General features: G+C 40.3%; 1 protein-coding gene across 1 annotated transcript in view; it reads left to right on the forward strand.

The window, feature by feature from the left end:
• Positions 1–1,547: 1,547 nt before the first annotated feature.
• Positions 1,548–27,642, forward strand: part of itga8 (integrin, alpha 8) — a 46,911-nt gene continuing 20,816 nt past the window's right edge. Inside the window, exons 1-15 of the mRNA XM_024267215.2 lie at positions 1,548–2,454; positions 2,652–2,782; positions 5,623–5,723; positions 5,818–5,941; positions 9,600–9,661; positions 9,912–9,957; positions 13,253–13,378; positions 13,455–13,499; positions 14,570–14,613; positions 17,402–17,458; positions 17,600–17,652; positions 17,726–17,931; positions 21,477–21,674; positions 24,865–24,910; positions 25,015–25,122. Coding sequence (XP_024122983.1) covers positions 2,261–2,454; positions 2,652–2,782; positions 5,623–5,723; positions 5,818–5,941; positions 9,600–9,661; positions 9,912–9,957; positions 13,253–13,378; positions 13,455–13,499; positions 14,570–14,613; positions 17,402–17,458; positions 17,600–17,652; positions 17,726–17,931; positions 21,477–21,674; positions 24,865–24,910; positions 25,015–25,122 — 1,541 coding nt within the window. The 5' untranslated portion in view covers positions 1,548–2,260. The remainder of the gene's footprint in view (positions 2,455–2,651; positions 2,783–5,622; positions 5,724–5,817; positions 5,942–9,599; positions 9,662–9,911; positions 9,958–13,252; positions 13,379–13,454; positions 13,500–14,569; positions 14,614–17,401; positions 17,459–17,599; positions 17,653–17,725; positions 17,932–21,476; positions 21,675–24,864; positions 24,911–25,014; positions 25,123–27,642) is intronic.

Here is a 27,642-nt window from a genome sequence, read left to right on the forward strand (position 1 = left end):
TAACCTGAACAACATGTGTTTTCCTGAGAATTTTATTGGGTGTAAAAATGGTGGAGAAAATGAATGCAGATGCAAAGGAGTGCATTCAAACATCTATGCATAAAAGACCCACTCCAAAAAAATGCTTCCAACATGTTCTTGTGGCATTTTTTTGATCATGGAGGACATGAATTAAGAGAGTTGAGCTTAAAATTGCATTTCTAAATATTTATTTAAATTCTTGAGAGTCAGGAACAGATGAAAGAAAAATGTTTTTTTGAGAAAAGAGCTTATTTGTGATGTAGCTGGTGTGCCACAAGCTCCCTGATCCCTCCAGTTTCGATGCATCCGCCTGTCTATGGTAACTAAATCCATCGAGGGAGTGTAAACAGACTACTCTCAGCAACAGGGAGGGGAAGAGGGGATGGAGTTGCTCTTCACCAACAATCCCATCCAGAACTCGGAGGGAAATTTCTAATGAACTACTGCTGCTCTGCTGAAATTATGTCCACGAAAATGACACTGATTTTTACTAAAAATTGCATATTGGGGACAGTTGACCTATGACGGGAAGATTGCAGGTTCGATTCCTGCATTGCCCGCCCATATGTCAAAGTGTCCTTGGGCAAGAAAGACCCTGAACTCATCCTCGCCTCTGGTGGAAGGTTGGTACCAGTGGTTGGCATCGGGGCCACCAACATGTGAAAGGGGCTGTGTTTGTAAAGCACTTTCAGGAAGGTAGAAAAGTGCTATACAGGCGTATGCCATTTACCATTCTATTTGCTCAGTGGCCTTGTGGTAGAGTGTCCACCCCCACTGGAAAATCGTGAGTTCAAATCCCAGCGGAGTCATACCAGACACTAAGCATGGAACCCAGTGCCACTCAGCATTAAGGGGTTGGGATGGAAGGTTAAACCACCAAATGGTTCCCAAGTGGAGCTGTGTCAGCAGCTCACCACTCCCCCAGAGGATGGGTCAAAAGCAGAGAAAAAAATTCACACATAGGTGCATGACAATTAATGGGACTTTAACTTTTTACATTCATAATTTAAAAAATACACTTTTAAAATGAATCAAAAGATGTTCAGAATGGGAATTTTAAGTAATAATTACCTGATAGGCTTGTGTCAGAATATCAACCTTCCATCATTTTCCTTTTTTAATTGTAGATTCAGCACATCTGGATCTGATGCTTCATCCTGTTTATTACCTTTTCTCTGTTCCAAAGAACCTTCATCTTCTTTTTGTACCACGTTCTCACTGCAAGAAAGGAAACCCAGTCAAATGAAAAAATAAAAAAAGAAAGGGGCAGGATGGACAAGCAGGTGGTGTGAGGTTTCCACTCCTGACAGGTCAAGGTTGGGTTTCCTCTCTTCCTCACCTTCCCACCTGTTTTCCATCTTCTGTCCTGACAGAAAACAGCCCAATCAGACTTTAAAGCGGCTCACTGCAGCCTCCATTGTGTGTAATTTACTTTAAACCCCGTTCCCATAAAGCCAAGTTTAATTAAAATAAACCCCTGAGATCACACAGCCCACTATGTAGCAGCACTTGTTCCCAATTCCACATAGAGCAAGATATTGCAAGACAAATGGTCCAAAGAGCGCAAAGCTAAATATACAGAAACAGGCTGGTGCTGCATGTCACCTCTGAGACTCCTTCAAAGCAGGAGATTATTTTCGGCAAAAGTGAGCTTGTTACCTCTGTGGTTTCAGGGGAAATGACTTAGTGTTGAGTGAAGTTCGGGAACTGAAATGCCACAAACGTGTGCAACTTTACAGATTTCTGCCCCGAGTCGACATAATAATTAGCGCCATAATTACAAGAGATTGTTCTCAGCGGAAGGAGGAAAAAGCCCAATCTAACGGTTTACTCGGCTTGTAAAAAGGGAAGTAATTGAGTTTGTTTTAATGTTCTGCATTTATCTTTTACCAAAATGTCACGTTAATGCCATCAAGAGATCTGGAACAAGCTGCGCCATAAAAGGAGTCGTGACGCGCCAGCCTCCTTTTTGCGCGCTCAGATGTGGTTTGTGCTTGGTGATGTGTGTGTAGGGGGTAACTTTTTTTTTTTTTTTTATGGGGGCGGGGGCGCGACTGTGTAATCTTGGAGCGCAAACCTCAAACCTGGTGGCGTAAAAAGCATCGGGGGAGCGCGCGCAGACATCCAAAAGGCGGGGGATTGGGGAGGAACTTTGCGCAAAACTTCTCATCACCTGCACCGGGGCAGACCGTGTTCACTCCAGCGGTGGGACAGTGTGCGCGGCTGGTTGTGAGTCGGGATGGAGCGCGTCTGGGATTGCTGGTCCTCTGCTGGGATGTTTACGCTGGGGGTCCTGTCTGTGCTCTGGCCGGCGCCGCGCGGAGTTGGGAGTTTTAACCTTTACGCAGAGCATCCTACTGTTTACAAAGGACCCGTTGGGAGTTATTTCGGTTATTCTGTGGACTTTTATCAAGCCACCAGCGATAGAAACACGTGAGTTGAAGCTCTGACCCATAACTGCCTCTTTACATGCTCCTGTTTGGGGGTTTTGTCCCCCAAAAGTCAGAAAGTGGGGTGCTGAATATTTGTAGTAACTTTAAGTAGAAAAGACTTTGTCATGTGTTTGTGGTTCAGGCTGTGCTTGTCCTGCATGTCTTGCATGTGCTGTGGTTTCCTCTTGTGCCCACCAGGATCAGCGTGCTGGTGGGGGCTCCTAAAGCGAACACCTCCCAGCCTGGCATCGTTGAGGCGGGAGCTGTCTACTACTGCGCTTGGCCTGGAGTGTCTGGAACCTGCAGGCAGATTCCTTTTGACAATTCCAGTAAGTTATCAGTTGGACGTTTCCCTTTTTCTCATGGATCTTAATTAATTTTCCTGGGGGGCCCCCACATACTGTTATTGAAACATAAAACAAGAAAATAATTCTTTCTGTGGTGTTCTCATTTGCTGTTTTTCAATGTTACAAATGACATTTTTGTCAGTAAAGAGGTTACTTTAGTGGCCACAGGTGGCCCCGGATGCCCTTCAACTTTCAAGGACTGGAATCCAGACACCCATGTGTCTCATATGTGTTTCTATATGAGCTGGCACCCGCGAGGTTGCATGAGAAAAGGAGATAGACATGTGGATCCCATCAGTTTAACAAAAAGTGCAGGTCTGCAGATCCATCATGTGTATTGTTTTGGGTTTTACCATCAGCCACCACTTTGTAAATCTCATTTTTGGAAAACACGCTTTATTTTGTGAGCCATCATTTTAAGAAAAATGGAGAATATCTTAACTGAATACACATGAGAATTTGGCTCCTAATGGGGGAAAAGGGGAACATGACAAAATCGTGTGCTTTTTGCCCTGTATCCTTTACAAGACCCTCTGCTTCTTGTTGCTTATTTGAAAAGAATTCTGAACACAGTTTTTTTGGAAGAGGATCAAAGAAAAAAAAGACTTGTTCTTCCACCGTTTATGTTAATGGAAATGACTTTTTGAAAGGAAGGAGGAAATTGGAACAAATGCTGTAGGTGCACATGACTGGGTTTGCGAGCTCTCGACCACTGCTCCGTTTGAACCACTCCTCCTTTCCTCATAAACTTAATTACAATGACTTCTCACCAAGCTTTTCAGGGAGTAATTTCAGGTTTGAAGGATAAGCCTTGCACGGGTAGTCATCAACAACCTCCCCATGAAATATCACCCACTCTAACAGAAGAAGGTCCACCACCATGAATGCAGATTTGCAGTCAATTTCTACTGACCCTGTGAAAAATTGCAGCATGAGAGGTGAACATCTGTTTGGACTTGACCGGTTTATGTCATAGATCAGCTTCACGTGGGGATGCTGTGCACATGTGTAGTACCTGTGCATGTAAATTCTTCAGTGACATAATGCAGATGTGTCAGACCATGCAGTGATGGTATGGGAGGGGGGTAGTGGTGGTGGTGATATGTTATCACATTTTTGATAGATTGCATCTCTGTGGTTTGAGTGGAGAAGTCTGGCACGTGAATCTTAGCTGCTGTCAGCATCAGACTTTTCTTATATTCACGTGTTTCATCTTTTTGACAGAACTGGACGCATTTGAGAAAAACTATATGGAGGGGGTGGGGGTTTACTAAGAAAAGAATGTCAGTGGTCAGATTCCCAATTCTTCCACATTACAATGCATTCTTGGGCAGAACATAAAAACCTTTTGTTTTATTTTTTTGTAAACCTAAAGCAGAAATGGTAAAAGGGTAAATGCTGTACACTTTTATAGCATTTTTCCACATCGATTAAGCCCCAAGTGCTATGTGACAGGCACAAACAGGTTCACACACACTCGGGATTCAGTGTCTTGCCCAAGGACACTTCAACACATGAGCAGGCAAGGCAGAAACCAAACCTGCAATTTTTCTTTTTTTTGTCACTTTTTTATATCTGTTTTGTTTGTTGCTTCCCCTGGTTGTTTAATTATTTTCTTTTTTTTAAACACTTTGCTCACAAGGTTTCCTCCCCATCTGTATGTTTACCCTAAATGCATCTAAAAAAAATTGAGCGATTTTTCAATTAGAAATCTACTGCTCTCCCTCTGTGCCACAGCTACTATAACAAACCAAATGTTGCAGTACCTCAAATGACCACTGGAGGCTTCTTTCATTAACTTCCATGTAACCAAAAATAAATGTATGAACTGCCTGATTACAAAACTTTTTTTACTGTATTTTTCCTTTTTAACTACTGCACCTTAAAAACGTTTGTTTAAAAATTATCAGAGCTCAAATGTATGCATAATTTAGGGTGTGTTTTGGTTGGCAGGTGGGTGGACGCAATAACGTTTTCACTATGTCATCTATTTTTGCAGCACTGCTCAAGTGGGTGTAGCAAACCATCTCAAGTCAGGCTTCATTTTGCTCTTTCAGAATTCTATGGATGACATCAAAAAGATTCAGTTCGCATTTGTCTGTCTTTTGACCAATAAACGCTCCGGTGTCTAATCCCTCCATTTAAACCTTCTTAATCCCTTGGGAAGATGCTGGAGCCTATCCCAGCCAGTGTTGTGTGAATGTAGGGCTCAACCTAGGTTGTTCGCCCGTTCATCATGAGGCCGCTAATTTCTAATCTTAAATCAAAAGAGATGCATAAATATCTCTCATAAACACTTGTATACTAATAAAGTTAAAACAATTTGGGAAAATAAATATATAAGCAGAAATTAACACCAATCTACTGTGTCTAAATCTATCTTTTTGTGTGCTAAAACAAGTTGTTTAATGAAGACAGGTCTGGATCACTAACACAACCCATCTGGTCCTGAAAGTATGATGGAAAAATATCTACAACAAACAAATGTAAACTTCCAATCTGACAGTTTTACTGTAATTCCGATAGAAAAGGAAGCAATTTGTTCACATAAACATGTGTTTCTGCGTCAGTCCTTCAACTGTTGTTACATTTTTATGAGAGATTTTTAAAAAAGGCCTTCATATCCTGTCGATTGTCAAGTTCTGTGGTGTTTTGAGTGTGTTTACTGGCCTGTTTAAGACGTTGCTGGTTGCTCTTGCTCATTAAGGACAAATGCTCCACACCACATTGTCAGGTTCAACTTTAATTGCCAACACTGTGGAAAACATCTGTCCAAATTTATGCTTCACCGTGACTCCTGCTTTCCTTTTTGTTGCTATCAGATAACAGAATGATTAGGGTGAACGGGACCAGAGAGCCTCTGGAGTTTAAGTCACACCAATGGTTTGGGGCGTCTGTCAGGACGCACAAAGGAAAAGTGGTGGTGAGTACACAAAATTGACAACAAATCTTATTTTTTCTCAATGAATTCTTTATTAATCTTGAGAATTAAAAACACAGACGTACCTGTTCTTCAGGCATGTGCTCCTCTGTACCACTGGCGAACGGTGAAGAGAGACGGGGAAAAGGACCCTGTGGGGACCTGCTACGTGGCTGTGCAGAACTTCAGCGCCTACGCAGAGTACTCACCCTGCAGGACAAGTGAGTCACTCTGCAGCCTCACCTGCAAATGTCTTTGCTGTCCAGTTTCCAGTTAACTGAATGCAACTCTATATGCAGGATTGTGATTATATGAGAGTATGGATGCATGATTAGTCAACTAACCAACGATTAATCAACTATTAATATAGTCAACAACTAATTTAATACTCGATTATTTGTCACTTTATATTATATGGAGTCGGAGTGTAGTAAAATTGAAGTTTGTATTGGCATTATGCTAGTTTTCTGGACTATTTTGTCATTTATGAAGGTTTACAGGCTGTTTTGTAGTTTAGCTAATATTTCAGCTACATGCTAGCTGTTTTGGCTAATTTAGGATTTTTTCAGTTTTTTAACTAGTATTTTTGCTGGCTTTCAGCTTCATTGTTTTCAGCTATTAGCTTCAGCGATTTCAGCATCAACTTCAGTGTTTTTAGCTATCAATTTCACCATTTTCACCTATTATCACTAGCATCTTCAGTGCCCAAATTCAGCTTACAGCACTAGCATTATCACAGGTAATGCTATATACCTAGTTTTTAGTTAGTTTAAAGCTAATGATGGTTAAGCTGTGTGCTTTGCATCCAGTTTGCGCATGACCCGATTAGTCGACTAATCAGAAAAAATAATCGATGATTAGTCGACTATTAAATAATCGTTTGTGGCTAAATCTTTTAACCTTTTAAGACCGGAGCTCGAGTGTTTTATGTTCTTTGATTTACTGCAACTTTTCAACCGTTTACACGATCAACGTAATTCCAGTAGATTTTGAAGGAGAAAAGCGGCTTGTACGAGCATGTTAAAGATTTTGTGTTTAAGATTAGCCTATTGGTCGTCTGTAATAAATTACAGTTGATATAATTTAGCCATATTGGAATGATCTGAGATAAATTGGATTGTAATAATCTTAATTATTATCAAATTGTAAATATTTGTCATTTAATGGTTTGATGGTTTGATTAAATTCCGTGTGAAGCACCTTTGGACGACCTTAGTGGTCAGTCTTTCACCCACAGAGAATTTGTGGGTAGGTTTGAATTTTGTTCCTTTAAATTAATTTATATATATATATAAACTAGACCAAGGGTCTGTAACTTTAACACTAAAAGAGCCACTTGGTCTAGTTTCTTACCAACCAGAACCAATGAGAGCCACAAAGTCGCACTTTATTGTTTAAAAAATTGTCAATTTTTATGCTTTTTGGCAATTAGGCATTCATTTATAAATGTAACTTTTAAATATTACAATAATTGAATTACAAGAGTGTCTGTATGGTTCTATATATAACAGTTTTAACTTATTTTACTTTTGACAGGAGCGCACACTAGTTCCTTTCAAAATAAAACTCACTCTGTCTAAAAAGGTCCTCCTGCTGCAGCAGCTTTACTTAAATTAAAGATGCAATATAGTCGAAAATTATGTTTTTTTATCATTAGGATTTGGCTATACTTTTATCTTTTACTCTCAAATATGAAAAAGAAAATATTATAGAATCTATTTATATAAATAAAAACTCAAAACATTTATAATAAACTGAGTTTTTGATTGCTATTCTCTGAAATGTGAGGCACATATCACACAACACTAAATCATTTTTAAACATTTTAAAGTGCATTTGTTCAAAACTTTAACCATTTTGGTGTAATTTACAAAAAATACAAATTTTTAGAGACTTTTATTTGACTAGCTATAAATTAAAAACACAAATTTAAAGAAGATTTCTACAGAATTTCTGTCAGTAAATTCAACTTCTAAACAGAATGGACAACACTTAAATAACTAATCTCTTGATAATTCAATCGGAATTTTACCCTCTCTACAGATCAGCTTTTCTTATCCTGTACAACTCACCAGAGTAACCTGAATATAATCTGACCGAGAGTTTATCAGTCTCTCACTTCAGCCCTCTTCTTCCTGTCATCGCCTCTGTAAATGGGATTTATAGGATGCCCCCCACACATCCGCTCAAGCCTCCTCCTTTCCCAAATCCAGCTTTTTTTCCTTCTTCTTTGTTGCTGCATGTTCTCAGCCTGAGATAGTTTACCTTTTAAGTTGTCATTGTTATCTTGAACATACATTCTCTCTTAAAATAAATAAAAAATCCTCAGTGAGAATCCATGGATTCAGTTTTGTCTGAGTTCTGCTTGTCAGCTTTGAGTAATCAAAAGCAGAGTGATCACATTTTAAATTGAACTGTTTCAAACAAGGAAATTATTATGAAATTATTCTGATTACTTCTCAGGAGAGAGCAAGTGTTTCTTTACGGTGTGTTTAAGCGGGATTTTTTTCTGCCACCAACAGCTTCTTGGCTTCATCTTCACTTGGCAGTCAGACGCACTCGAGCTGTAACGGAGTTATTGTTTATGCTGCAAGTGCGCTCGTGTAATTTACGCATCATTAAACTTCACCTCAGGGTGCCACTAAAATGAGGAACAATTTATGTGCACGTGACACCTTGTGTTTGTGTGTACAGTCAGATGAGATCACCGAAACACAAAAGCAGCTCAGGGAATTCACGTTTTCTGCAGTTTTTGACCTGGTTGTTAAGAGTGTTTGTGAACTTCTATGGACATAATGAAATCGTAAAGTATGTAAAACTTTGGTTTTATATGACACTGATAGTTCGAAAAGGAATCAGTGAGGAATCAGTGAAAAAGTTGGCAATTGATGTTTAAATTCTTGCAGAGATTCCGCTGCTTTAAAAAAATGCTTACAAAGTTAAAACTTAATTTCAGTTGTTATACAGTATCTATATTTTTATTTTTTCCTTTCTTAGCTTTGACACCTTGCAGTTAGTAAAACACAGACTATTAATTCTACTCTGATTTATTTACATGTTTAAATAAAAAGCCTTTGAAGCAAAAACTTGACAAAGAGCTTCACAAACAACAGAAAAATCTGAGTATCTACAGTTTTATTGCTACATAAATTAAAATAGAACCTTAACTTAGCATCTACTTGAAAGCTCTGGTGGAAATAAATTCATAAATGCCATCAAAACCTTTCTATGACAAACAAAAATGAAGAAAAACATTTTTAGAAATCAAATTAAATACAAAAAAAAAACATTTTTGGGACACAATTAAAATATTCAACACATAATTTCCTGTTTACACATTTGAAACTTTAACCTCACTATACTATAGTGTTCTAAAAACTGTTAAAGAAATATTCCAACATTATCGTCTAGCACCCAATAATGGACTGAGATATTAAATAGGATGATTTATACTCTCCAAGCAAAAGATCAATAACTTTAAATCAATCTTTACAACACTTGGAGCCAGCAGAGTGAGGCTTTAGCTACTGTGTGAGGTCAACATTCTGAAAGTGTGTCCTCATTTATTTAGCGATAGAAGGGTTGATAGACAGTATTATTGTCTTGCATGGAACTAAAAAAATATATTTTGTCATTTCCATCTCACAAAAAGTCACAAGTCTCATGACTCATTGAGGAACTTCAGATGAAAAGGTCTGATTTCATTCACATAATGGCGCACACTTGGTTTTGATTTTAATGCGAAACCGAAAAAGAGCAGATGCTAAAAGTCTCTCCGGCAGACAAACAAAGGCTGTATTGAGTTTCAGAGAGTTCCCAAATAAAGTCAAACGTTTGAGTGCTGTTTAACTTTGCGTGTGTGTTTGTGTCGCGTTGCAGATGATCCAGACCCAGAGGGACAGGGGTTCTGCCAGGCTGGTTTCAGCGTGGATTTCACCAAGGTGAATTTCAGTGCAACAATCTTCATACTTGAGACCACCATCATGGACTTAACTGAAAGCCTCTCAACACCGTATATCCACATATGTAGCCTGAACCATGTCAAATAGCCGCACTCTACTTTTCTGCACAGAAAAATGTCATTTTTTTTGCAAGCATGACAACAGAAATCATATGTGCAGACACACATGGGCGATAAAAATGACAAATTGATGTCATGTGATTAGCCCTAACTAACTGCTCTCTTTCCAGGAAGGAAGGCTGGTTGTTGGAGGACCGGGAAGCTTTTACTGGCAAGGTACTGGAGGTTTTGTGGCAAAGATTTCAAAATTAATGAAATGAGTTCAACAGTCACACCAACTCAACTGCTAAATCAAGTCATTTTTTTTTCTTTCTTTCTTTCTCTGCCCACTTGTATTCTCACTTTTCAGCCCCCTACTCCTCTGTTTGAGGCTGTAGAGTTACAGGAAGTGGGTGTTTGGCCACTGTAATGAGCTGATGAGGGGGTAATGAAGTGTGGAGGAACTGCCCCTCTGTCCAGTGGTACCACTCAGAGATTCTAGCTAGATCTTTAGGAAAAAGGGTCATTTGACCCTTAATTCATTCATATTATTTTATTTTAACCCTTAAACACCAGAGCTCGAGTGTTCATGCTTTTTAATTTACTGTAACTTTTCAACACTATTCATGTAATTCCAGTAGATTTTAAAGGAGAAACGCGGCGTGAGCCGCGTTTCTCCTTTAAAATCTACTGGAATTACATTGATCGTGTTAATGGTTAAAAAGTTACAATATGTTAAAGTTTTGTGTTTGTGTTAAAGGGTTAACTTATTATAAGAAGTTATTTTAACTTCTGGTGATCCAGGCTTTAAAATGTGAAAAAAAGCTCACTTTGACAGCAGAGGAACAGGCATGAGGGTGGGCGGTGGGGGGATGGAGAAAGTGAGCGGTGGACTGATAAGGAACCGCTAAAGTGATGACAGAAACACGCTGGTTCAGAGAAGGAGGGAAGGACGGGAGTGCTTCGAAGAGTCAAAATGAGAGCGGAAGATGAATCTCCCGCTTGATAAAGGCGGCTCTGAGGTCAGCGTGTCTGCTGGAAATACACGGCTCGTGTCAGCAGGAGGGATTAGTGTAGCTGGAGTGTGACATGGAGAAGCTGCTGAAGTGCGGCAGTACTCCTCCATCCTCAGGTGTTTGGGTGTTTATCTGGGCTTTATGAATGGATAGAGCTGTTGGTGAGGAGCAGAGAAGCACAAATCTGCCTTTTTTTTTCTAAATAAAAACTTAAACCCTAAATCTATTTTTTTTTGTTTAAGTCTTAAAAATGTAGTCAAAAACCGTCTATGTGCTGCCCCCTAAAGGTTGTAACGAAGTATTACAGTTGAATTTTGTGATTGGTCAAACCATGTACATTTCAGAAGGTTGGCGTCACGATCTGCATCTCCAGTAATGATAACAGTCCTCTGACTAGATTTTCAAATTTCGGCTGTGGGTGGAGTCAGCTTCCCTGTTTGGTTACCCTTTGATGAAAATCATGCTTTTGATGTTTTTTTAACATGTTCTTGTGGCATTTTTCCTCACAATGGAGGATATATTGAAACAAAATTAAGGTCAAATTTGCATTTCTGAGTGTTTTTTATTCAAATCTTTATGAATTAGAAGTTAGAAAAAATGCGATTGGAAAAAGGTCTCAACGGCCTTATGGTAGAGTGTCCGCCCTGAGATCGGAATGTCATGAGTTTAAATCCCATTCAAGTCATACCAACTCTAAAAGTGGGACGCTGTGCCTCCTTGCTTGACACATTAAGAGGTCGGATTAAGGTGGGGGTAAACCAAATGGTTCCCAAGGGGATGAGTCAAAATTTCACACATCTAGGTGTGTGACAACCAATGGGACTTGAAGGTCCAATCCAAATTCTTCCCTTCCCCTTCATTTAGCCCTCCAAATGGAGAGTTATGAAAAAATAGTGTCGCATATCTCAGACATCACTTTTGTTTGGTGATGTCATTAATAATCGCTGGTCCGCTAGCATTAGCGCGGAGCTTCCAGCTCTTGATTATACATAATAACAGCGGTTTTAAAACTTTAAAAAAGGTCATGCTACAACATAAAAAGTCATTAGTTATGTTTATTTGTAAACTTCTGTGGTTCTGATCACATTCACGTGAAGAAAAGCGCTTCTCAGTGCAACGCGATTTACCCTTGCGACGGAGGACTTTGTATCCCTCCACTTGGAGGGGGAAATTAAAAATAAAATCCTGGGCACACTTGCACTTAAACTACCCCTTCAAATGGAGGGGGAGGGAGAAGGGAGGAATTCGAATTGGGGCAAACTTTAGCTTAAAAGGAGCTTATTTGTGAAATAGAAAATACAATGGGACGGACCACAAGCTCCCTGGTCTGAACTTTTTTTTCAGCAAAGGGGAGGGGAAAGGGGGGTGGGGTTGCTCCCTCCCACAAATATCTAATGAACTACTATCACTCTGCAGAAAGTAATTTCTAGAAAACGACACAGGTTTTTTGATTTTGTCTAAAAACAATTAAAATAATACTAGGAAGGGTTTTAAATTAGATTTTAAAAAAGATCAGAGTGGGACTTTAGATGTGGCAGCAGTTTGGAAAGCTAATTTAGCATTTATTCCTCCAAGCTAATTAGTGGCACTTTATGTGTCTCTCTGTAAACTAAAGTATTTTAAATGGCTTTAACTAGATAACTTGTCCTTATTAACTTATTTACTGTTTTTTTATAAGTAAACTGTTAGGTTTGACTAAGCCTTCTACACATACAAAATAAATTACAAAGGAATATTTTGTGAAGTATAAAAAACTCCTTTGTGATTTAGCGCTCAGAGCTGATGCTGTTGTAACATGTTGTTTAATAATGAATGCTATGTTCAGAAGACTTAATGGATTGTCTGTGTCCTGGCAATGCCGGCTGCCTTCAGTTAAAACACTTCCCTCAAATGTTTATAAAAGCACTCAGCCTGAGTTTTATGGCGTCTAACATACTACAATTACCTTCGGCCTGATTCATCATAAAAATAAATAAATAAAGCTTGTGGGTACAAAGTAGTTTTCAAATTAGCAGCAGTGTCTCGTGTGTTTGCGTTGGCAGTGAGCATCGTTTATCAGATAGCAGCTTTATAATGAGTCAACGCAGTGATGTGTTAGTTTTTAGAGACTAACTCCGAGCTGGGGGAGAGGAGACGGAGGGGAGGTCAAAGGGCACATCTTCCTCCCTGTTGCTTCCACTCACACATAAAGAAGAATTTATGGACGGTTTAAGGCAGCCATAGATAAAATGCTGTGTTTGTTTGACCTCCCGTTCATCAGCTGCGAGAGAGTGTTGTTTGGGCGCACACACCCATAATTCACGGTTCCTCCTGTGAGGGACTTTAAGGGAACATTGGGGCATTGGGTACAGCTGTTTTTCTGCAAATTACGTGTTATAAAATTCCACTGGGAGCTCTTGGATTCAGCCGTGGCGCTATGCATCAGCCTGCAGAAATCCACAGAAAAATGCGTCTCTTCCACTGTGTCCAATGTGTTTCTCAGCACCACATAACTTTGTGTGTTTGTGTGAGTGCAGGTCAAGTGATGACGGCCGGAATAGCAGAGATACTCAACGGCTACTCCTTGAAGGCGGTGCTGAGACAAGTTCCAGGCGAGAAACAAACCGCCGCTTCTGATGACGCCAACGACGACAGTTACCTTGGTAACAAACTCCTAAAATCAGTGCATCGACGTGCGCTTCGCTCTCGGTTTAATCTTCATTTTTGTTGTCGATTTAGGTTACTCTGTTGCAGCGGGAGAGTTTACAGGAGACTCTGAACAAGGTGAGAAGATTGCAACAAACCACACACAGCTGTGGATGACTGACTTATGGCGTCAGCAGCCGAACTGGCACAAACACTGCATGTTCGCCTCCTCCCCAGTGTTGTAAGGGTGCAGTGGCTGATAGTGAGCGGCCGCTGCTGTCTTCTGTTAGATGCAGTAATGAGAACTGTCTCTGTATGTCTGGGTCACGACCCCACCGGGACAAGACTTCAGGAACCCCCCCAATAGACGGGTTTCCTGTCCTTCGTTTTGACTGATTATAGTTGAACGCTGGCAGACCCTGCAAACCTTCACAGGTCAAGAGACCCTCCAGATTCTCTCCTCAGCTTGAAATATTGGGTGTAAAGAGATGCAGCCACTCGTAAACATGACTTTATAAAAAAAAAATGTATTTGTGGAAGAGCTGTTTTCTGTTTGAACTGCATTGAAGCCATGAAAAAAATGCTGAAGTTGCTAAAAGTGCAATTTTTCTTCTGGTGTATAATTAAAATACAAAAGCTATTTTCTCACAAAAGCATCCCCTTTTTATAAAGGAAAAAAATGTAGAAAAGAACAGCCACATTATTGTTTCCTGCAGTTATTTGCCCCCTCTTCAAACAGCCTCACCGCACAGTCTGTCACCAACATGACAGTCTTCTCCTTCATGTCACTTTACTGCTCAAAGTTTGGTGGGATCCTCAACTCCACATTTAAATGTCCCCTCATACCAACCCTGAAAATCCCCCTCAGGCACAACACATGTCCTGCTAGTGGATGTGTTGGGTCGTAGAGCAAAGTTTGTTGTGGTCGTGTTCCTTAAAACCTCCTCAGACTGGAGAACTGGGACTTCTGAGCGGAGATGAGGCTGAGAATTAGGCTGGTGGTTGAGCCACATGGCAGGAAGGAGGGACTTTATCTCCTCTCTCTGGGTGGGTCTCTCTGATCGTCTTCACAACTGCTATCATCCATCACTGTGTAATCACAGTCTCAACTACTCAATCAAAAACACTTGGAGGTGGGATGGGTATGGAATGGAACTTGAATGAAAAAAAATTCCCACACAAATTTGAGCTGTTTTTATATTTTACAGAGCTGATAGCTGGAGTTCCAAGAGGGGCGCAGAACTTTGGATATGTGAGTATGGACATTATTAATAATAATAATTGGTAAACCATAATAAAAAGACCAAAACTTTATAATCAGGAAGTATTTAAACACCAACTTTAAAGCTAAATATGAATATTTTGCTAAAACAATGTCCTCTGCAATAGTAATTTACGTTACTTTTTTAATATTGCAGAGGAATATAAAATATTTTTACAAACTTAAAGTTTAAGGTGTTATAATAAATATAGATCATATAACATTATGTGAGAAAAGCATTGTTTGAGACTAAACAAGCTCTTCCAAAGAGAGATTCGACTTAAAAAGGAATGAATCATTCAATTTTTTAACATTTAAAATGAAGTACAACCCCTGACCAAAAATATTTAGTTACAACCATTTATGTCATTTTGAATTAATAAAAGATTCCTTAAAAAGTATTTGTTTATGTATCTTATGCTAAAGTTAGTGGCTGTCAGATTGAGCTATTGTTATTGATTAAAACAACTTTTTAAAAGGTCTCCTCAGGGATTATCAACCTGTGCTCTTCTGTGACGATCTCCAGGTCTCAGAGGTGAAATGATTTTCTTGCCATCACTCTGGTCTTTAGTTCTGGAGTTCTTGATGGGAATCAGGTCTGCTTTCTGCCAGAGCAGCTCAGAAATGCTGACATTCTTTTCTTTTAACCGTTTCTTGACCTGCGTGGCTAACTTTTAATGCTCTTCAAGTCCAGGTTTAATCAAGTGCTCATTGCTTTCAGCGAGAAATGCAATGTTTCCTAATTTTTTATTTATCTTTTTCTATAACAAGGTTACCTTCCACAAAATAATTAATTGTTTTCTTGTGTATCATAAAATAAAATGTTTTTTGGTTAATATGAACAATATTTAATTTGATGTTCTGAAAGGTTTGATCAGAGGTTTTAATAGAGTGATCCTTTTCTCCGGTCAACAATTAGCATGTTTCTAACTTCTCAGTTAGCATCTTTTTGAATTAGCCCTGTGCAGAGTTAAAGCCTTGTTTCCACTGAGCAATCTGGTACTGTCTGGTAAAGAGTGGTACGGTACGGTCCAGTTCATTCTGGCGAGTGTTTCCTCAGTTAAGCCTCGCTCCCACGCATGCCTGGTGTAGATCGCTAGCTGGTCATTGTAGTGCGACAACTAGAAAAGCAACAACAATGGAGGTCATCCAGTAGCTTGTCTTTTTCTTGCTTTACTTCTTGTACATCGTGTATAACAGGAATTTAATGTGGTTTGAAACAAGATTGGGGATACTTCCGTAAAAAGGAAAATGGAAATGATAGCTTACCGCTACGTTGGCGCTTCCTTTTTTTATTTATTTTTTGGCTCTTTCTAATGTCTTCATCACTTTGTGCCAACCAATGGGTGGCTACAGTAGCTCCGCCCCACCGTCACACTCTATTTTTCTATGGACCTACAACAGATGGAGACCCTCAAGAGATATGGGTCGGTACTGTTTAATGGGTCCATATTACAATGGAAATGGTCAAAATTCCGGACGAGACTGCTCAGTGTAAACGAGGCTTTCAGTAACTTAAGAGATGTTCAAAATATAAAATCCTTGCAGTGACTTTGACAGATATTTAGAAAGGCTAAACTCACATTTTTTTGTATTTACATATTAATAGGCACCAACAAAACAGAATAGTTCACCCACAGTGAACAGTAATGGCAAAGATGCAAATCACAAACAGGACGCTGTTTTAACTAGTTTATTTTCAGTTTTGTGAAATCAGAAAAATATAATTGCTAAGTAAGTTAAATATGATTTAGTTTTATTAATAATGATACCTTTTTAACACTTTTTTCTTAATCTTTTTTTGCTAACATTTCATTTTTATGTGACACACTGGAAAGAAGGACTACAATCTGACATGCACATGAATCTCTCTGCTCGTGCGTCTTTGTGTAAACTTTAGTTTGTCGTGTGCTTTCTTATGGGAACGTGTCCCCGGGGCTGACTGTTTCAATCCTCCCTAATGACACACAGCTTCCGCTGCATTTAGGGGCCAGTGACCTTACCTCACCCTAGTGACCTTTTTAAATGCACACAACACATAACCTGCAGTTTAACCACAGACTCACCACAACAGACACCACCACAGTCGGATTTCTGAAAAAGGATAGCTGGTGCCACAGAGCTCACAGTAGGCACAGGTAAGCCACGGAAGAGGCTCCGGAGGGGCACGCAGATCCGGTCGGGTTTCCTTTGTGGACAATTAGAACAAAAGTTAATTTTGACGAAATATTTATTCAATATTTATTGCTTACACATCGTCATCTGTCTGCAGGTTTTTTTGAGTGATCAAGATTAGCATGTCTCCTCCTGCACATGTGTGCATGTAGCCCCTGGCTGTCTCCATGTGGTTGTTATTTTAGTTCTTATAAAGGAATTCTACCCCCCACCCCCCATTTAACTCTCCCTGCGAGCAGTGTTAGAATGGGGGGGCAGCAGAGAAGGACGAGGGTATAAGGGCGCAGAGATGGAGGCGGTGGGGGAGGGCAGAGTTTCAGGGGAACAAAAGCTGTCGTAACTGCAGTTTCATAAGTCTCGTTGCGTTTTCATGTCTGTCACTTTGATGATATTTGATTAAAAACAGAAAAAGCTGGTCCTCTGAGGATCACCTTTGTTGGTGCTGGTAATGTCACTATTATTGGGCAAACTACTAAAGCACGTGTGATTTTAGAGATCAAAAGTACATTTTATTTAAATAGAGATGACAAAAATTAAGATCCTTACATGATTTTATTTTTTTGGATGCTTTATTATGTATAATAGTCTGTCTTGCATGTTGCAGGTGGCCATCATCAACTCCACCAATCTGACTTACATCCAGAACTTCACCGGAGAGCAGGTATCAGCACATCTGCTTCTCAATGTGTTGCTTGACTCATGTTTTGATGTTTCTGTTTGCTTATGGACGTCTGAAAACAAATTAATCTTGCGGTATTGAGGTTAGAATTCTGAAAGGTTGTTTGATTTTTCGGTCCCTCAGATGGCCTCTTACTTTGGGTACTCGGTGGCCGTCACTGACCTAAATGGAGACGGGTATGTGGAGATTCCCTCTTTCAGACCATGTGTGAGGCATCTGTCTCAGCTCATTGGTGTTGTGTCTCCTCAGGACTGATGATGTACTGGTTGGAGCTCCCCTTTTCATGGAAAGGGAGACAGTGAGCAAACCCAGGGAGGTGGGAAGGGTGTACCTGTACCTCCAACTGGCTCCGCTCACTTTTTCCAAGCCAGTCGTTCTTACCGGCAAATACACTTTTGGTCGTTTTGGAACAGCTATTGCACCTCTGGAAGATATCAACCAGGATGGATACAATGGTATGGTTATTTTTCTAAAAAGAATAAAAGTACTCTAATTCTTGTCCCTGTAGTTTGAGAAATGCGAGAGCTCTTTAGCCAATCAGAAGTGTTGCAACAAAAGGTTGTAAGTGTGTAAAAATGCTTTATCCTGTGACGTTGGGGTTAAAAAGAGATGCATGTTTGAAGGGGCTATTTTTACCTCACCAGATGTGTGCTAAGATAAAATAATCTGCGAGGGTTTTTGTCCTGCAGCCTGGAGTCCATTCCTCTTCCATGTGTTTGTTTTATTCTCACGTTGATTGGAGAAAGCCGCACACATGCATGCACTGGAACCCTGGAGCAGAAAGCTAATGCCCGCTGACTGCCCTCGAATGTAGGGATGCACATCTGGTCGGTGGATGACATCAATCCCACTCTTGTATTTTTAATTTATTCAAAGGCGAAGAGTGTTAATGTGCATACCACACCGTTAAGCCCCATTAACCAGTAGATCAATACCAATCGGATCAATATTGCAGCTTTTCTTTAGATGGAAGCATCAATCACATGCTGTCAGTGACACTCCCAGAGGGTGAGTGACACAAAATACTTGCTTAGAGTGGATTTGAAGAGAGCGCAGCCGTGTCAGTGGTTGATTTCATTAGGCTGGATTATAGAGGAGTCATCATGGCAGCTTTGTGATCAGAGCTCTCAACTGTTAACTGTAAACCTGCCCGCCCTGTAAGACATGATTACCAACAGATTCCTTTTTCTGAGACCTTCCCCCCTCAGATAGGACCACCTCTCCCAGAATCTCCAAAAACAAATCCATTCTGTCATCTTCATTGTTGTACCAGTCAAACTATTACAGTTCAGCTAATTCATTTATTTATCATTTTCAAACAACCAACATTGGTCTTCTGTCATCGCTCATCGCAATCTGTCTACTAGATTAGGCGTGAGTAAGAGTCTCCTATAGTTTTGGCCTCGTTGAGCTCAGTGGGTGTTCCTTCCGCTGTCTGCGTCATTCGAGGCGTTTTTAAGCAAAGTCTGTGAGTGACATTTACATTCTTTCTGATTTTTTAAGATACTTTCTTTCACACATGTTCAGTTATATACACATATGAGCACATAGATGTAGAGACTTATAGGCACACATGGACACGCATAGGCTCATTTGTACACTAGCATACACACATGGTTGCATTTATCCTCTTTACCCCACAATCTGCTTCATGTGGAACCAGTTGTTTAGACTGGAAAAGAGGGGGTCTGGAGACAAACAGGATGTCTAGAGGTATTTGGACAGTTACTGTACTGATGGCTGTTTAAAGGCAGCCCGTTGTCATGGATGGACATAGAGAACTACACAAGCAAACATCTAAAATGTTTTGTTTTGTCTAACCAAACCAGATTTGTGTGTCAGTCGTATGTTACTTCTTATTTATCTATTGTTGCACAAATATATTTATAAATACACATTTGGTTAGAGACATATTATTTTATTTTTAACATGTAGATTTTTATTTATTCACAAAGTTTAAAATATTCACTGCAAAAGTAAGCCGTCTAGAAATAGGTCAAAAGTCCTTAAAGGTCCACTCCAATGAAAATTGTGTTTTTTGTATTTTTAACTTGTTTTTGTGGACATATACTGAAAAAATAAGCTTAAAATAGTATTTCTGAGAATTTTTTTAAATTACTGTGAATGAAAAGCAGAAATGCTGTTGTAAAAAAGCTTGTAGGTGTGAGATAGAAGCTACTAGAGCAGGCCACAAGCTCCCTCCCCGCTCTATTTGAATACATCCAGTTGTAGACAACGGTTTTCTTTAAATGCGCAAAAAAGAATTATGGCCTACCAAGAATTCTTTTTTAAAGGAAAAAATGTCATTAATTCTGCCTTTACACCAAATGTAATTCGCATGTTAAATTCGCGTTTCCCACCTCTCTTTTGACGCGGGCTAACGGGCTTGACCACTCCAGCTCCATGGTCTCTGTGATAGGCTGGCTGCCTGTCCAAGGTGCATCCAGCCTTCTCCCACTAGTCACTAGTCTCCAGGAACCCCGCGGTCCCAGTGGGTCAAGGAAATGGATGGAAGTTCAAAGCAAAAATCCAAGCAGTCATATTGAATATTTTTCTACCCTTTGATCTGGTCACTGAAAATGTCATGTGTCCAAAGCTGAGTCCCTGATTGGTTGATGCAGTGAGTCAACCCTACAGTGACACACCTGATGCCCAAATCACACTGCAATACCTGTTATCGCGTCTGTACATGACTTAATATTCAAACTTGAGTAAGACTAAGTTTATTCTGCTATTGAAAAACTTAATGAGATTATTTTTCTTGCAAAACAGAAATAAATACTTCTTTTGTTTTTACAGACACTTACATTTCCAGATTCTCTCCCCTGTCATCATTCTAAACTGTTTTAAAGACTTAACAGCTTTTTGTTGAAAATTGTAAGCAGATATTGGAAGTATGGTCAAGTTGTAAGTCTGAAACATTCTAAGACTCTTTCACATTAGGGCAGTTTAGGTCAGAGTTAGGTTTCTTGGATGGTCCCTTTCCTTCAGCAAATATAAATATGTAAAAGAGTACACATTTCCTGTAGTCGGATCAGGATTCAATTTTACCTACAGAGTGAATGCAGATGGACTACCCAAATGTCCCAATTACGGATGTAAACCATTAAGAGAAAATAGGAAAAATGTAACAAATTAAATGTAACAAATTACCTAACTTTTGTTAATTGATCCAATGTTACACTTTTTATTGCAGTGGGAAGGAGGTGAATTCAGCTATCAATTCATTAAACTATAGGGCTTTCTCTCTATGTCCTTTTTAAAGAAACAATCTTTTTGTCAATGCTGCTGTCAATAGATGAGTTGTTTTAACTGTGCGATACTTTCAGACAGTTTGGTCTGCTCTTAAGAGTTCAGTGTGAAATCAGACTAAAGTGATGGAACTGAGCTGCTATGAACGGAGCTGTGTGACGTATATCCGGTTTAAAATAAGATCTGCTCTTTCCATCTGCTTTTGACCTGGTTGCATGTAAATATGTGCATACATCATCCTTACATAAAATTTAAAGCCTTTTTGCATTTTATTTTGGCGTATTTTGCTAGAAAGAAGAACAATGCGCCTAACATAATCTATAGTGACTCTTGGTAGCTCCAAAAGACTTGAATCTCAAAAGACTTGTCAAACCCCTTCCCAGTTCAATACATAAATATGCAAAAGATGAAGATTCCCTAAATATGATAAATTTGAAGTCCACATCTGAGATTCCAATTTAGAGAAATGCTACAGTTAATTTAGGTTTAAACAATTTATACTTTTTTTGGAACAGCTGAGTCACCTCAATGCAGATAAGTGAAGATAAACGGGGGAAAAACTGGAAATAAGTTAAATAAATTGTCATAGTTAAATAATTAACTGTCGCCCCCCGTTAAAAAGGGTCAAGCACTTTTCCATCTTCTCCCTTCGACTTTCTTTAACCTGAATGCTTTCCCCTGCTTCTGTCTCTGAGGGGCCCTCAGCCGTGCTGATGTCTAAACCATGCATCTGTGTGTCACCCTTCAGACGTGGCAGTGGGCTGTCCATTCGGAGGCCAGGACAGTGGAGGCCGAGTGTTGATCTTTAACGGAAACGGGGACATCTTAACTCGAGGGCTGGTGCTGAGCCAGGAGCTGAGAGCAGCCCGGACCCCCAGTGACAGTTTGCCTGGGTTTGGATTCACTCTGAGAGGAGGCCAAGACCTGGACAACAATCAGTATCCTGGTAAATACCTAGATCTCCAAGTTTTCCATGTTAGAGTCAAAAATCCTTGCTTTGTTTTTACTTCACTTCTCCTCCAGACCTCATACGTCGGTTTTGACCTTCACATTTTCCTCAGGCACTCACTCCCTACCATCTCCATGTTCTGGCTTGTTGCTTTCCCCATCTTCTCTGGTTAAGTCATTATACGGAGGTATGGGATGTGGGCCATGAACCTATGCTGCATCCATTCTTGAGGGATTTATAGTACTTCCAAAGAATATGTTGACTGCCTGTTTCTCTTTGCTTATACCCTTAAACCTTTGAAAGAAACAAAGGGAAACTAATGTTTCACTGGCTTATTTTCTCCCTAATTTATAGCCAGTCTGCTCTCATGATTATTTTGGCTTTAGACTTCCACAGATTAGACTGAAACGTAAAAATGGTTTGGATTTACCTTTTTTCTTTGCGTCCGTGCCATTTCCCTTCTCTCCCCGCTACAATAATACACACTCATTCCACAAACAAGCGCCCTCAGAAGTTCTCGTTGTGCGGTTTGTGATCAGTTTCACTGGCGCCTTGGACGTGTGTGTTCAGCGTGTGCCAGGCTCCAGGTCACAGTCGAACCTGTGCAGTCCACCTCCAGTCAGTGGTAAAAACAACACAAACACTCACAGGGATTTGCAGGTACAATTCCTGCTGATGGAGGAAGAAACTCACGGGTGGCAGAGCTCTCGGCCAACACACACATACTGCACAAACACGCACAGCCTTTCTGTCATTAGAGACGGAAGTGAGAGACATGCACATACGGTCTGTCGTTTGCAGGCTAGTAAAGTCACACTGTTCAAAGGAGGCAGGGGTGTTTGATCAGGGTTACAAGAGGGCTGCACATGCGCCTGCTGGAGCGGCCATATGGCTGCCTCAACGTAAAATGTCATTAGTCTACTTCAGAAGGGAAGCAAGGATGATGAGCGAGCTCCGTTTATGACTTTAATAGATTACATCATGACGTTGCACTGGAATCAGAGCCTGCAGATCAAAGGTGGTGGGAAAAACACGACAAAAAGAAGCAGATGAACCTAAATCCATGTATTTTTCCTTAATAACTTAATTATGAGCATCTGCTTTTGCACATAGCGTGACATGAGGCTCGTCGTCACGGGGCCAGGGTCATTTGTGTATCCAAGGGGTCATCCAGCTTCAAGATGCATCTTTGACTCACTTAACAGGTCAGAGGTCAAACTCCGACACTGTCAACCACAACAGTTTGCTGAAAAACTGACAGACGTGTACATGTTGGGGTTGGTAATCCCACAAAGAGCCACCACCTTATTACATTTTAAGCTTTCATTGTTTGCTATAATGTGTCACCATCTGGTCGCCTTTTATGGACTAAATCAAAGAAACTGTTGGAAAAAAAATCCCCCCTTTTTTTGCTCCGCGTCTATAAAACAGTATGCCTCAAAAATGTTTAATAGTTCAACGAAAAGCCACCTAATTAACCCACACATGATTTAATTCAGAAATCCACCATTCATTCTCTCTCATAAGCTCTTTTCCCACTGTGTATCTTTGACATTTGACCTTTCCTCATTAGGACCGGCCCCCCTGCAGTTAAACAGGCAGTTGCAGCAGACAGCCAGTGACAGCTTGACAGTTCAGTCTAAATCCTGGATGATTGTAATGTTTTCCCACCCTCGTTCAGACACCGTACCATCCACACCTTGAAATGCCATCGGCGTCCGCCCGCAGCGTGCCTCCACGCTCCTCAGATCAGCAGCGGTCAGTTAGCCCTGCTGTATGTCGCAAATGGGATTTACATGGATAGGAGAGTGGGCCTTTATTTGATTTAGAGCTCAACGCAGTCATGTGTGCACTTACATCCTTGCGCACACTTAACCCCAAAGGTGCCCCGTGCTCCGGTCGGTCTCATGTCACGTATTGTTAAGTGAGCAAACACTGGCGCTAGGTTTAGCAGCACCATCATCGGTCAAAATGACATATTTGTGGCAGGAGGCAAACTACAGTTCCTACTGTACAGAATGTTAGCAGGGAGGTGGTCCTGCTCCCTAAAGAAAAGCCAAATTTAATCGCTTTCACAGATTGTGGTTTTAATGCAGAGTACATGATCCTACACTCTGTATTTTATATCATGCCTTTGACTTACTCCTATATTTCTCAATGGAAAAAAAAAGCATCTTTTTGTGCTCACTGGCACACAGATAAATGCAGGGTGACACACTCGTGGATCAACGTAGTTAACCTCAGGGGAAAAGGGACAAATGTTTCATGTTGCGGTTCCAGGGGGAACTCGGAGACTGCAGCCAAAGGCAGAAACAGATGTGCCTCTCTTAGATTCAATTAGTCGCTTCCTTTTCAAATACGCCACAGAGGAAAGGCAGAGAAAAGTGTTCAAGCTAACTTTTCCACGTGCCTCCAGAAGGCCAGCGAAGCTTTTTTCAAAGCTGGTCGTGCAAAGATTTAACTGGTGGAATCAGCTAAGTGAATAAAGGAAATTCTAATTTGATGAAGGCACGCGCAGAAATGAGTAATTATTTAAATTAATTTGATAAATTAGATTAAGCCCCTGTGGACTCTGTGGACGTTTTGCGTCCTTCACAGGCCAAACAACTAAACTTCCTGCTTCATCTGGTGGCTTTTATCCATCAAAAGGCTCTCCTCAGTTTCACATTGTTTTAATCAGCATTTGTGTTCGGGGAGGTGTGTGTCTGTGTGTGTGTTTTTGTGCGGCTTTGGTTGGTATGTGTCCCCTGACCACAGCCATTAAATTCCGTCTCTATTTTAAACATTTTGAGCCAATTAAATGAGTGCGTTCATCACAAAACCCATGAAAACAAATAAAAATGGCACAAAGATGAGATCAATTAGAGATCGGAGCTGCACGGGCTGTTGGGAAATGCTGTTGCCTAACAAGTGGGTGATGGGAACGCTCTGGGATACAGCACAGGGTGTTCTCGTACATGCGCAACACAAAAAGACACAAATTTTTGTATTTTAGCATGAAACAAAATCCATGGTGATATCAGGTTGTCAGGTCTGCATCCCAGTCTTAGTGTGTGTGTGCATTTTACATGTGCGGCGTCTGCGTTTGATGAAGATTGTTGGAGACCCTGAAATCAGTCCCATCTGTGGCGCTCTTTGAAGCTCACTGTTTCCCGTCTCCCCTTGCTCTCTCTGTGTCTCTCTGCAGATCTGATTGTGGGGGCGTTTGGCGCAGATGAGGTGTCAGTGTACAGGTACAAGTCTTGAAATAGAGACGGGTGTTTGTCACAATCGTGCTTCTCTGTCAACATGATGCATATCGAGGCTCGTCGCGTGTTTGTGTTCTTTGTGCATGCAGGTCTCAGGCTGTGGTGTCTGTGGAAGCTACGATGACGCTGACTCCAAAAATCCTGAATCCCGACGATCGGCAATGTCTCCTGCCTCAGGCGAATCTCATGGTTACATGGTAAAGAGAGACATTCCTTCCTTTTGAACTGTACTGTATATATTAACAATGTATTTGTCTGTCTGCCTCACATTCAAATAGAGGGGAGCAAAAATTAGAAGCACATTTACTATAAATAGCACAAAGAATTGGGGTCAAACTACTGACACTTTGATTTGATTTGATTTCTTATTTATCACAACATGATAAAATACAAATAGATTACATTTAGGCTTACTATGTCAAACTATGTTTGAATATCTAGGGGTAAACACTGAACTACTTTTACTGAATTAAGTATACACTGATGGCTGAAAATGTAACACAAAAGCCCTTTTTTAGTACAAAATATATTAAAAAATAGCTTTTAAGGAAAGCTGAATCAATAACACTCTTTTAGGTGAAATTCATTTTGATTGTATTAATTTTTTTAAACCCAGCCCAGTCAAGAATTTAAGCGTTAAGTTACATATCCAAAAATGCCAGCGCATGACGAAATAAATGCAAGTTTTTTCAGCAAATTTGGAGGCAGGCGTTGAGGTTTTTAAGAAAAAGTTGCAATTTTACAGCGTTTGGACAATTTTTGTCTAAAAACTGACATCAGTCAGTGGCCAAGGTTGTGCAGTGGCAGTCCAGTGACAGGCAGGGATGACACCATTACGAAATTTGATGAAAATCAGACAAAAAACAAAGTTTTTGAAAGAAAATATCCATTATTTTCATTTTTTTCTTAAAAAAAAAGAGTTTATTCACATTTTGTTTGCAATTTAAGAAATTTTAATTCTTAAACTGTGACTTTTTTTGCAATATGGTGGCACAAAAATCACTTCACAGATAATCGGGTGGCCACAGGTCAGCAGCAGCTCTGACTGAATTTACTGATGTGAGACCCGCCTTCTCTATCATATATAAATATATATATATATAAAGTAGAAACATGCGGGTAAATAAAAAGCGATATTCTGCACGACTGACAGCTGCCTGACAACTACAGTCTACATTCATGACCACGCCAACGGTTTTCAAGAAATCGTGCGGTGGCATGAATATTCTGCCGATGCCCCCCCATCACGATGGCAGTTTGTGATCGCAGCGCTAAGCTCTTGCCAGGAGTTTTAGAGAGGAGTGTATTCCACAGCCCTGTTATCTTCAGAGGACAGGTGCTGTTATCTTCAACAAAAGTCATTTTATGCGGAAACCCTTGTGAGTTCTCCAAACAAAGCATGCAAAAGTGTGCAAGCTGTCCTAACAGACAAACGCAGGCCGTTAAAAACTTCTCTCTTTAGAGTACGACACCAGTTCCACCTCTTTTAGACTCAGTCTGGATGAAAGTATGCACAACATATCAAACCGAAATGGTCAATTCTTAGAAAAAGACAGAGAAATAAAGCCTTTGAAAGGTGCATCCACAAAATCCTACTTGTCATAAGAGCTAAAACAGTTATTGTTTCAAACACATTTACTCCACATCTAACAAAGACAAGAAAGCACCACTGTATGCAGTAATACATCTAAGTCAAATATCTCATGTAACTGCCATCAGTTAAAATAACTACAAAGTATGGAAATCTCAAGGGGATAATCAAACATTGAGAAATGAGGAAAAAGTCCATTTTTAACTGGCAGTTCTTGTACTAGATTGCTTTTAAATTAAATTTCTGTCTGTATGTTATATGTGGAGGTGAACTCAATCTAAACGACTCAAACTCTTGAACAAGCACCAAAATAATGAGGCCCGTCGCAGCACTGCACCACGAGTCTATAGGAATTCATCACCACCCAAAGGCTGTTTGCCTGTTTCTCCTGAGCTAAAATGCATCAGCTAACTGAGAAAGCAGACTCATGAACCCTGAAAATTCAGATTTATAGGACCCCTGCACTTAATTTAAGACTGCATAATACTGTTTTGATTGTCTCATGGCTCATGTGGGAGGCAGGCTGGCTCTGAACAGCCTCAGGGTGAGTTTCATTGAGAGGAGTCGGGCTGAAGATTCTTGCTGCTTCACCGCAGTCTATTGTTGGTCCGGACTGGGACTGTGTAGACGAGAGACACGGCCTGGGCTGCCTGCCACCGTGGTTTCTGAGTGGTGGTGTGTGAGTATTGGCAGGGAGAGAAAAGTGGGAACGGGATTTGGGTCAGATCAACACAGAAGACCAAACTGAGGGAATTTTATCTAAATAAAACTTAAGTTAAATAAATTTGTGGTGGGTTGTATGCAATCAAAAGAAAATTGGAGTTGTATGCAAATCAAGCATCTGTACAATTAATGGATGCCACAGGCTCTTGTGTTTGTGAGTGTTGAGGATTTTAAAGATTACAGCCAAAGAGGACCATTTAAAGGTTCAGCTTCAGTCTACAACGGCACTACCAGTAAATGTGACTCACAAAGTAGAGCACTTGATTTTCCTGAAAGCAGTAATTGACCTACAGTCTTTAACCTTAGAGGTCGTGAGACAGAACCGACTGCCGCCCCGACTAAACCTCAATGAACTTCAAAGACTCTTTTAACCTTCTGACAGAAACATTTTCCTTTTATTTCA

Source organism: Oryzias melastigma, linkage group LG16, assembly GCF_002922805.2.
Source record: "Oryzias melastigma strain HK-1 linkage group LG16, ASM292280v2, whole genome shotgun sequence".
Lineage (NCBI taxonomy): Eukaryota > Metazoa > Chordata > Actinopteri > Beloniformes > Adrianichthyidae > Oryzias > Oryzias melastigma.